This window comes from Neophocaena asiaeorientalis, unplaced genomic scaffold, assembly GCF_003031525.2.
Source record: "Neophocaena asiaeorientalis asiaeorientalis breed wild unplaced genomic scaffold, Neophocaena_asiaeorientalis_V1.1 scaffold669, whole genome shotgun sequence".
NCBI lineage: Eukaryota > Metazoa > Chordata > Mammalia > Artiodactyla > Phocoenidae > Neophocaena > Neophocaena asiaeorientalis.
The window spans coordinates 599,045-610,813 of record NW_020174694.1 but is presented as its reverse complement, the minus strand read 5'-3'; the positions used below and the strand labels follow the sequence as shown (position 1 = coordinate 610,813).

At 42.0% G+C, this 11,769-nt stretch overlaps 1 protein-coding gene across 1 annotated transcript in view; it reads right to left on the bottom strand.

Moving 5' to 3' along the window:
- Positions 1-10,344: 10,344 nt before the first annotated feature.
- NDC80 (NDC80 kinetochore complex component) overlaps positions 10,345-11,769 on the bottom strand; it is a 52,957-nt gene continuing 51,532 nt past the window's right edge. The window contains exon 17 of the mRNA XM_024758943.1: positions 10,345-10,779. Coding sequence (XP_024614711.1) covers positions 10,642-10,779 — 138 coding nt within the window. The 3' untranslated portion in view covers positions 10,345-10,641. The remainder of the gene's footprint in view (positions 10,780-11,769) is intronic.

Below are 11,769 nucleotides of genomic sequence, written 5' to 3'. Positions count from 1 at the left end.
AGACTGTGTAGTCTGATTTACAAAATGCAGCTGAATCATTTGCAGCACATAGTACTTGCCTTCAAATGGGCAGAGAAATCTTCCTCTAACAATTGGTAGTTCCCGGAACATGTCTACATACATATAGCTGATTCACTTCATTGTACAGCAGAATCTAACACAACATTGTAAAGCAATTTTACTTCAATTTAAAAATATATATATATGGGCTTCCCTGGTGGTGCAGTGGTTAAAAATCTTCCTGCTAATGCAGGAGACACAGGTTCGAGCCCTGGTCCAGGAAGATCCCACATGCCGCGGAGCAACTAAGCCCATGTGCCACAACTACTGAAGCCTGTGTGCCTAGTCCATGCTCCGCAACAAGAGAAGCCACCACAATGAGAAGACTGCGCGCTGCAACTAGAGAAAACCCGTGCATAGCAGTGAAGACCCAACACAGCCAAAAATAAATAAATAAATTAATTTTAAAAAATGTAGTCCCCCAACAAAGCCCAGAGAGAAAACACAGGTTTACCCCATGGACAGTTTCTATTTTCTATCTAGGTTTCACTTTCCCGAAAGAGATCTAAGCTCTTTCCTAAAAACTGGATATTTCTCATCCTCCCCCTACAGGGCAGTTGGCCTGTTACAGAGTTAGAATGTAGTATCCCCACAAGAGATACATAAGTATTATAGCAAGTAGCTCATTTACTTTTACATAACCACATAAATTATGAAAAAGAAGGATGGCTTGTACTTTTCACATTCCTCAAGTCTTTTTTTTTTTTTTCTTTAGTTCTAAACACTCTCATCAATAGTTCAAGTTGACCTTTGCCAAGCCCAGGCCAGTTCCTCTTCATAGACCCTCCCCCAGCTTGAAGTGAACATCACTCCTATAATTGCCTCACTGCTGTCCCATGGGACTTAGCTCCTAATACTTCTGGAATGTAATCTAGAGAAGAAATATTCTCCAAAGCAAACAGTAAGTTTGTAGAAATAAAACTGCATAAATCACACTGGATTCATTGCACATCGCATCTCCATTCCCAATCATACATAGATGAAGCCTGGACTTTTTCAAAGAAGTTTAGTTGGAGCAAAATACGCAAAAAATACTCTCAGTTTTCGTTCTTCAGTTTTAGCGTAGATGTTTCCTGCTTCTACAGCTGTTGGGTGTGTCCTTCCTCCTGTTCCGGTGCTCTAAGTGTAAAAAAAGCCTTCTCAACAAAGAAGAAAGAACTCAAGCAGAATCACACGTATATACACACACACACACATGCATGTGCACATATACACACAGGGTCCCATGAACGTTTTAGACTTTCAGATTCATAGCATCTCAACCTTTTCCATTTTCGAGAACGTTTTTGCCTTACGTTGCAAAACTAAATCTGTTCAACCCTGTTGCCTTTTCAGAACAAAGGGAAATTTATACCAAATACTGTATTGTCTCCAGCTTTGCTAGCCTGAGACAGAAACTGCTTGCTACTCAAAGTCAAATTCCTCAAGGTGTTCTAACTCAAAGCCAACCACAACAGGAAGGGGAAGTACAGTACATGCTCAGTATAATTTTGCTGTTTTTTCCCCATCTGCCTAAGTCTTCTCACAGAGTAGAACACCCGTGCAAGTGCAGGAAACAGCTTCTGGGTATCCGAGGTGAGGTTCACCTTAGATATTCCAACAACTGATGAGTGACCTCTTATTTCCACGTAAGCTGAATCTCCCCTTTTCCTCTGCTCAGCTGAATTTTTCCTTGAGTGCTCTTCTAGAACCACAACCCTACTGTGGCTTTTCCATGGCTTTCTAGTCAGCCAAATTACTTTCCCCAACCAGGACCTCTAGCTCTAATTAGAACCTGGGAAAGAGCAAAGCCACTCTGCTAGCAGTCAGACGGTGATAGACAATGTTTTCAACAGGACTCAGTCAGGCCAACAAGACAGTGTCTCTAACCAAACATAACTAAGGCTGTGCTGCAGTTGCAAAAATGACTAACGAGCCATCCTTTCTTAGAATCAACCGGCATGAGCCCGAACCCCACTCTGTCTTACTGAGACATCCCATGATTAGTTCTTCCTCACTGCAGTGACTTCAATAAACCCAATTTTTTTCTATAGGTGTGGCCTGGTGATCTTTTCTTTGGTTGGTGGCTTTAACTGGCTTTTGCTGGCTCTGGTGGCTTCTTCAGCTCTGAGTGCTGTCTCACAGAATTGGAGTTCCCCAACTCTCCCTCCCCCTAGAAGCTCCCTTACTACCTTCCTGCTCAAAGTGTCAGAGCCACTTCAGCCTCGCCCCCTTCTCCACGGCCAACTTCATTTCTGGCCTGATTCATTTCCACAGCTTTCCTTGCTTGGCTGAGAATGGACAATTTCAAATAATCAGCTGTTTCACCTCTCTAAATTCCTCTTCCAAGAGGTGAGGCACGAGGGTGTAGGTATAAGAACACATCTGGGATTCCTTTTCCAGGGTCCAAATAACTTGAACCTTGACCCGCCTGGTGCCTTGAAATCCAAGTCTCTCAAACAGACCTAACCTCATCTCCCCTACTGCAAAGCTGGCAGGTACCTAGGGAATCAGTTTGACAACATTCCACTTCTCTGCCAGCATGCTGGTGGAGTTTTGCATTCTCTACTCTCATGAGCAAAGGACCTAAGGGCCTTCTCTCAAGACCACTGGATTAACCACCTTATTCTCCAATTTGTAGAGAATAGACACTATTTCTGAGGCTGAAAGATAAGCAGGGAGTAATTTTTCCCTATAATGACTTTGCTCTGTTTGCATCCTCTTTTAGACATAATTCCCAAAGGCTTCCCTAAGACAGACCCATTTCTACCGGTGAACAGACTACCTTTTATTTTTTAAATTTTGTGTGTGTGTGTTAGTTTCTGCTTTATAACAAAGTGAATCAGTTATACATATACATATGTTCCCATATCTCTTCCCTCTTGCAACTTCCTCCCTCCCCCCCTCCCTATCCCACCCCTCCAGGCGGTCACAAAGCACCGAGCTGATCTCCCTGTGCTATGTGGCTGCTTCCCACTAGCTATCTACCTTACGTTTGGTAGTGTATATGTGGATAAAGAAGATGTGGCACATATATACAATGGAATATTACTCTGACTAGCTTCTTGAGCACAGATATCTTTCTCCTTTCTTAGTTGAAAGACCTGCCAGTGGAGAGCAATTCATCACCCCGTCCTCCACCGCAGTGGCGCTGTCACCTCCCTTTCATGGGCAAACAACTCAGGACCTTCCCTCCTTGTATCTTAACCCAGCACTTGTCTGGTGGGTGGACTCTTCTGCCCCAGAACTGATAATCATCCTCCCAGTCGGAGGTTGGAAGGTCTGCAAGGGATAAAATATCCCACTCTCATAACCCTCTTACAGACTGTTGGTGAAGCGTGTCCCCCACTTGCTCAGTTGCTTGATATTAGCCACTTACCATCCCCAGTTTGACCGCATGCACCCTGCCCCTAACATTTACGTGTAACATTTACATTTACATCCTCTAAGTGTTATGCTACAGTTCGTACAATTACTCAGCTTCCCCGAGAATAAGCTGACTTCCCCAATACTTTTCTAAATTGCTTCACAAACTTCTGTGCCTTTTTTATTGGTTTCATGTTGTTCCCCTGGGAGATCTCTCTTCCTCCTATTAAACTGTTTAACCCCCAAGTGATAACACACAGAGAAAAATATAATGAATGCCCACAGAAGTCAGGTGGCATAATAGTTCAGAGCTGAGGTTCTGAAATCGCACTGCCTGAATTCTGTTTTGCCGTTGACTAAAGAAGTTTTCAATTTACCATTGAGAACTTGGCAAAATCACTTAACCTTTCTTTTTCTCAATCTGTGAGAGATCAAGTAAATAAAAATAAGTAAATTATGGGAACCTTAGTAATATAATTGGTAATTATATATAATTGATAAGGTAGATCTGATAAATGATATATCAAATAATACATCCTAAAAAAGAGAATATGCTTTCCTTTCAATTGCCCGTGAATGTTCACAAAAACTGCTAGGCCACAAAGAAAAACCTTAGCAAAGTGCAAACAGTAAATAGTAAAGATAGCATTCTCTGGTCTCCATGCAATATAAATAGAAATTAATACAAGTTAGGGCAACAAAGCTCCTTTTATGTGGAAATTTCAACCCATTTTAAACAATTCTTTGAACGAAAAAAAACCACTAACTGAAACTGTAGACGATGAAAACACAGCATCTAAGAACCTAGGGACTTCCCTGCTAGTCCAGTGGTTAAGACTCCATGCTCTCAGCGCAGGGGGCCTGGGTTCCATCCCTGGTCAGGGAACTACATCCCACATGCTGCAACAAAAGATCCCGCATGCTGCAACTAAGACCCCGCACAGTCAAATAAATAACCAAATTAAAAAAAAAAAAAAGAACCCGGGGTGGTCTTGCTTCAGCCAGCTCAGCTCCGAGGGCTCCTGCGCTCAGGCTCTCCCTCCTTTGCTCCCAACCTTGGAGGATCCAAGGCAGGAGGAAATCGCTGTGCTTGTCAGCCACCATGTCTTTGGCATGTGCAATGCTGGCTTTGCTGGAGATAATGCCCCCTAGCTGTGTTCCCATCCATCCTCGGGTGCCTCAACACCAGAGTTTCATGGTGGGTGTGGGCCAGAAGGACAGCTACCTGGAGGACAGGACCCAAAGCAGGCACACTGTCCAGATCCTGAAGTACCTCGTAGAGCAGGGCATCATCACCAACCAGGACGACGTGGGGAAGATCTGGCACCACCACAACTTCTACAAGGAGAATGTGTCTTTTATAGGAGCAGGAGCTTCAACCTTGCAGCTCGGGGCATGGGACACACACAGTCCTTAATGGGTGACTGGGAGGAATGGCAGGTGGAACAACGTTGGCTTCCACCTCTTGATTCCTGGTCCCATGGAGCCTTCCTACTGGGGACACGGCTCTACACAGAGCTCTCTGATTTAATAGGTATGTTGTATCTTTTTTTTTTTGGCTGGGCTCCATGGCTTGCAGGATCTTAGTTCCCCCACCAGGGATCAAACTCCAGCCACCGCAGTGGAAGCACTGAGTCCGAACCACTGGACCAACAAGGAATTCCCATAAATATGTTGTATCTTAAAGGATGGGGACCTATCCCTTCAGAGCGTTTCCTCTAAGTTTGCATCTCAGTTGTACATTTAGAAGACTAGTCCCCTGGATTGTCCAGTACAAGATAGATCATTGTGTCCCATGGTCACGAGCTCAATCCTCTATTTCCTTCATTGATCAGATGTTAAGTGTTTGGAACTCCACGCCTCTGAGTCAAGAATTCCAAAAGCCCCAGATAGTGGTGTGGTTGATGCTCCACAGGCAGGAAAGGCAAACTCTATTTTTTAAAAAATAAATTTATTTATTTATTTTTGGCTGCGTCGGGTCTTTGTTGCGGTGAGCGGGGGCTACTCTTTGTTGAGGTGTCTGGGGTTCTCATTGCAGAGCCTTCTCTTGTTGCGGAGCACAGTCTCTAGGCACACGGGCTTCATAGTAGCTAATGGGCTCCAGACCACAGGCTCAGTAGCTGTGGTGCATGGGCTTAGTTGCTCCGCGTCATGTGGGATCTTCCCGAAACCAGGGCTCGAACCTGTGTCCCTTGCATTGGCAGGTGGATTCTTAACCACTGCGCCACCAGGGAAGTCCCATGAAAGGGGAACTCTTACTCAGAGTAGCTATTGATCCTGGTGAGGATGAAGTGCTGCCTTTCCAGGATGGACAGGGCTTCATGTGGTCAATTTGCCACCTAGTGGCCAGTTGGTCTCCAAGGATAGTGCTGTATCAGGGGCTCAGTGTTGGTCTCTTTAGCTGAAAGGTGCACGTTCAGAGGGAGCAGTAACTAGATCAGTCTTGGTAAGTGGGAATCTCTGCGCCTGGACCTACACAGAACTTCCATCTCTGATCTGCATCGGCAGGCGGACTCTCAACCACTGAGCCACCAGGGAAGCCCCATCACACCACTTCTGTTTAACAACTGGCCGAGTGATTTTGTCTGTGCCTATTCTGTGTGTGTGTGTGTGTGTGTGTGTGTCTTATTATTAATTAATTTATTTTTATTGAAGCTTAATTGATTTACAGTATATCAGGTGGACAGCAAAGCGATTCAATCATATATATAATATATATAAAAGAATCTGGGGGGAGGAGTCAAGATGGCAGTGCGGGAAGACCCAGAGTTAGCGTCTCCCTACAACTAGGGCACCTGCCAGCCGATGGTGGGGGACTGTAACCCCCAAGGAGACGGGAGGAGCCCCAGAGTGAACCGGTAGGACGTAGGCGGGCTGAGGGGGGAGGAGAAGTGGAGGCCAGACAAGATTGGCGCCCCTGAGGCCAGGGAGATCAGGAGAGGCAGGTGGGAGGGAGTCTCCGGGAAGAGCGGGAGAGGAGCAGAGGGTGATCTGCTGGGGCCGGGAAGCCTGCTGAGCTCCCAAGCCAGTTCCCCGTCCCCCCCACATGGTGGTTATAGTTTATAATACTATATTGTATATTTGAAAGTTTCTAAGGGTAGGTATTAAAAGTTCTCATCCCAAGAAAAAAAATTGTAACTTCTTGTGATGGATGTTAACTAGACTCGTGATGGTCATTTTGCAATATATACAAATATCCAATCATTATGTTGTACACCTGAAACATCATATGTCAATTATATCTCTAAAAAAGCACTCTTTGGCAACATAGTAATAACTCATTCAAGACACATAGATGTTGAAACTAGTAGGTGAAAACTTGATGAAAAACTTTATATTTACATAGTCCTCCCCAATTCCTTTTTTGTGGCTGTGCAGCATGTGGGATCTTAGTTCCCTGACCAAGGATCAAACCCATGCCCCCTGCATCGGAAGCACAGAGTCTCAACCACTGGACTGCCAGGGAAGTCCCATATCCTTAATTACAAAGGGGAAAAGAGTAAACTTGCGGACCACCCAAAACAAGTGATTAAAGTTAACATTAATGGAACCATAAATATCACATACCTTTTGATGCAATGTACTGAAAAGAATGTAACATCAGTTCTCTTGTGCCCTTCAAGGAATACGTATCTTATCTCATCATGAGAACACGTTAAGCAAAAATTGAAGGACAGTCTATAAATCACTGGACACTTCAAAAATGTCTAGGTCATGAAAGTCAAAGACAGAATAAGGAACTCTTTCAGTGTAAAAGAGATTAAATAGATTTGACAACTAAATGCAATGTGTGATTCTGAATTGGATCCTGGGCCAGGAGAAAAAAAATCCTAATAAAGGACATTATTGAGACAACTGGCAAAATTTGAGTAAGTTCTGTAGATTAGGTAATAACATACCAATATTAATTTCCTGATTTTGAAATTGTCCTACAGTTATACAAAATTGTCATTGTTTTTAGGAAATATACACTGAAGTATTTAGAGGTAAAGGGGTATCACGTCTGCAACTTACAAGTGAGTCAAGATACAGAGCTAGCTAGCTAGCTAAATAAATAAATAGGGAGGGTGGGGGAGAGAATGATAAATAAGTGTAATAAAATATTAGCTAGGGGATTTGTGTGAAGGGGGTTATTTGTATTAGTCTTACAACTTTTTAAAAGTCAAATTATTTCAAAATTAAAAAAAGAAAAAATATTTCTATAGAGGAAAGGCTTAAAAGAGTAACATTGAAAACAAGGTAAAATAACAGAGATCAAAGCAATTCGGGAAAGACTGACTTAATTCAACACAGGATCAAACATAAGATAAACAATAATCGGCAATTGATGTCCCTAAGTGGAACTGGAAACTATGACAACCCTACTGTTCTACGACAAAACGTTGTAACTGGAGGAAGTTACATGAAGGCAGATTTTGGTCCAATATGAGACAGAACTTTCAGGCAAGCAGTGATGCTTAGCCATCAAATGCTTCGAAGTAACGAGCCATTTGGAAGCAGTCCTATCACCGAAGTATTCAGAAGAGGGCCAGGTAACCATCTACAGAAATGCTGTGGCCCCCCTTGGAGGCCTTTCTAAAATGCACATTTGACTTCTGATTTTGATTTAGTAGTCAAAACTATAAGACTTCTAGAATAAAACATAGGTGTAAATCAGTGATGCTGGCAAAGATTCCTTAAATACTACACAAAATGCAGAAAGTATTTTTTAAAAAAGTGATAAATTGGGTCTCATCAAAATTTAAAACTTCTGTTCTTCAAAAGACACTATTAAGAAAATGAGAAGGCAAGTCACAGACTGGGAGAAAAATAAATATATAAAACATATATGGTTGAAAAAAAAAGCACATGAAATGATGCTTAACACCTTTGGTCATTAGGGAAATGCAAATTAATATCACAGTAGATAGAACCATACACCCTTAGGATGGCTAAACTAAAACCATACAAGTGTGGTTAAGGACGTGAGCAACTCACACGCTGCAGACAGGAACATATGATACAACCACTTTAGGAAACATTTTCTAAGTTTCATGAAAGTTAAATATGCATCTACCATATGTGAACTAGCCATTCCACTCCTAGGTGTTTACCCAAGAGAAATGAAAGGATATGTCCATGCAAACATCTGTACATGAACGTTCATAATGACCTTATTTATAATAGCCCCAAACTGTAAACAACCGAAATGTCCATCAACAGGTACATGGATAAACAAACTCGATATATACATACAATGGAACACTACTCAGCAATGAAAAGGTATGAACTACTGATATACAGTGCAACGTGGACCTCACAATTTTCTGAAAGAAGCCATACAAATGTACATACTATATGATTCTATTTATAGAAAATTCTAGAAAATGCAAACTAATCTATAGTAGTAGAAGGGAGATCAGTGCTTGCCTGGGGATGGGTGTCAGGCAGGTGTCAGGTAGGGGCAAGAGAAAGTATTGCAAAGGGCAACGAGGAAACTTTTAGAGGTTTAAGATATATTCAGGGCTTCCCTGGTGGCGCAGTGGTTGAGAGTCCGCCTGCCGATGCAGGGGACATGGGTTCGTGCCTCGGTCCGGGAGGGTCCTGCGTGCCGCGGAGCGGCTGGGCCCATGGGCTGTGGCCCCTGGGCCTGCACGTCCGGAGCCTGTGCTCTGCAATGGGAGAGGCCGCGGCAGTGAGAGGCCCGCGTACCACAAAAACAAACAAACAAAAGATATATTCATTAGCTTGACTGTGATTTTGATTTTATGGGAGTGTATATGTATGTTGGAACTTAATGAAAAGTTTAAATATGTACAGTCTATGTCAATACACTGTAAAAGGTGCAGATTCTGATTCAGTAGGTTTGGGGTGGGGCCAAGGGTCTGCATTTTTAACAAGCTCCAAGGTGATGCTGATGCTATTTCCATACCATGTTCTGAGTGGCAAAGCTCTGAGTCTTTATTTTGTCATACATATATATCACTTGAGTACACAATAGATTCATATAGCAGGTATCATACAGGATAGTGCAGGCAGAATATTTCCAACATTGAAGCAAGTTCTATTGGATGTTGGAGTCAAGATGGTTGAATACATTGGTAACCATTCATCTTGCCATACCTATTAATTATCTCCCAGCAACGACCTGTCTTTGTTTCCACGCTGTCAGGCTGAATGCCCTCTCTTCATAAAATGTTGCTGGAATCCCGTTCTGTATATTGCTTACGTTTCATTTTACCATGTTCTTCATTCTGACTTATATTAGAGTTGGAATAAAGTTAAAAGAATAGAAATTCAACTGGAGGCAGATTTTAGTTCAATTTGAGGAGGAGCTTCCTAACAACTTAGACCTGTCTAAAAATCCCACTTTCTAATATGACTCCCTCACCATCCAGAACATTCATGTTTCAGGGCTCCTGTGGCTGTACTCAGGATTGAGCGCAGGTTCAAGAAGCTCAGGGTGGCCTCTACCACTAAGACGCATGACATGAGTAAATCAGAACTTCTCTAGGAATATATTTTCATCTCTAAAATGAGGGGGTTAAACGAGATTATTCCTTCTGATTCTCGCATTCCATATTCCTTCTACTTACTTCAGAGTAAAGATGGCATGAAGCCAGAAAGAACTTTAGCTTCTTAGCTCTGGATAAGGAGTGGGTCTCTGTGTCCAAAGTGATTAGGAAAGTTTTTTAGTCAGTCAGTGCCAACCTTTGTATGGTTTATCCCAGGGATTGGCAAACTTTCTGTAAGGGGCCAGATAGTACACATTTTTGGCTTTTCAGGCCACATGATCTCTGTCACACACACTTAACTCTGCTCTTGTAATGGGAAAGCAGTCATAGATGGTATGTAAGTGAATGGGTGTGATTAGATTTGGCCCACAGTTAGTTTGCTGACTCCTGGTTTAATTCAAAATACCTATTTTTCTAACCATCTCAAATTAGGCAGAGAGATCATGGGAAAAACACACTTTATTGATATAAGTTTATTAACTACAGGTACATAATATAATTGGTCTTTCATATCTAAAGATAACAGTCCAACCAGTTATCATAATTTCAGGTTATACATACCTTAAGTTAATGAACTAGATTTATAAAAGATATAAAAATATTTCACAGGCTTGGGAAGATGTGGTCATGAGACTTCATTGTAAGGAGGGATATAGGATATGCTAGAGATTTTTCAAACCTACAAAGGACATTTCAAAATTTCCACTGTTAATAAAGTTCTCGCTTAATCAACATTTTATCTTCATTCATCAGAAGCCTTAAGTAGAGCAGCTTTCTTCTTATACTTGTCTCCAATCTCTCTAATATTGTCCAAGAGATCTTCAGACGTGTATTCTTCATACTCTCTATCAGCTTTAGCAATCTGCTCCTCAAGATGTTTCTAGTGGAAACAATTAACAATTGTTAGTGTAAAAACATTAATTTCTTTTAAAGTGTTTAATTGTGAAATCTACAAATAAGAGCATAACATTTGTAAGAAGAGGAATAAAAAGAATACTCCTGCATCCACCTAGCAGGCTCCTTTTGTGCCCTTTCCTAATCTTACACCCTCTTTTCTCCCAGACACAACCATTTTCCTGAAAGGTACTTTTCTTTATACTTTTACTACACACACAGATTAAATATATAAATGATATACTAGTTTAGTGGTACCTGGTTTTAACCTTCATGTTTACTGAACGATATTAAATGTAATGTGTTATGACTTGGGTTTTTTTCCACACAGAATTTTGAGATTCATTCATGTTAACGCATATAGCTATAGTTTATTCATATACTGCTATATAACATTCTGTTGAATGAATATACCAACATTTACTTATCCATTTTACTGTTAATGAATTTTTGTTTGTTCCCAGGTGTGGAAGGCTGACTCCTCAAAGGTGTCCATGTCCTGATCACCAGAACCTGTGAATATGCTATCTTACATGGTAAATGGAACTTTGAAGATGTGGCTGAGTAAAGGATTTTGAGAAAAGGAGATTATTCTGCATTATCCTGGTGGGTCCAATGTACAACGGTCTTTGTAAGAGGGAATTGGCAGTGTGGGAGTCAGAGAGAGAAGACATAAGGACAAAAGAGAGCTCAGAAAGGACAGGCGATGCTGTGTTGCTGGCTTTGAAGATGGAGGAAGAGGCTGCAACCCAAGGACTGCAGGTGACCTCTGGAAGGTGGAAAAGGCAAGGAACTGGATTCCTCCCTAGACCCTTTAGAAGGAGTACAACCCGGAGGGACCATTTTAGACTTCTGACCTCCAGAAATGTAATCACTCAAATCATTTTCTGGTCTGTGGTTCAGATGAACAATACTTGTTAAAAAAGGATCCATGGGGCTTCCCTGGTGCCGCAGTGGTTGAGAGTCCGCCTGCCGA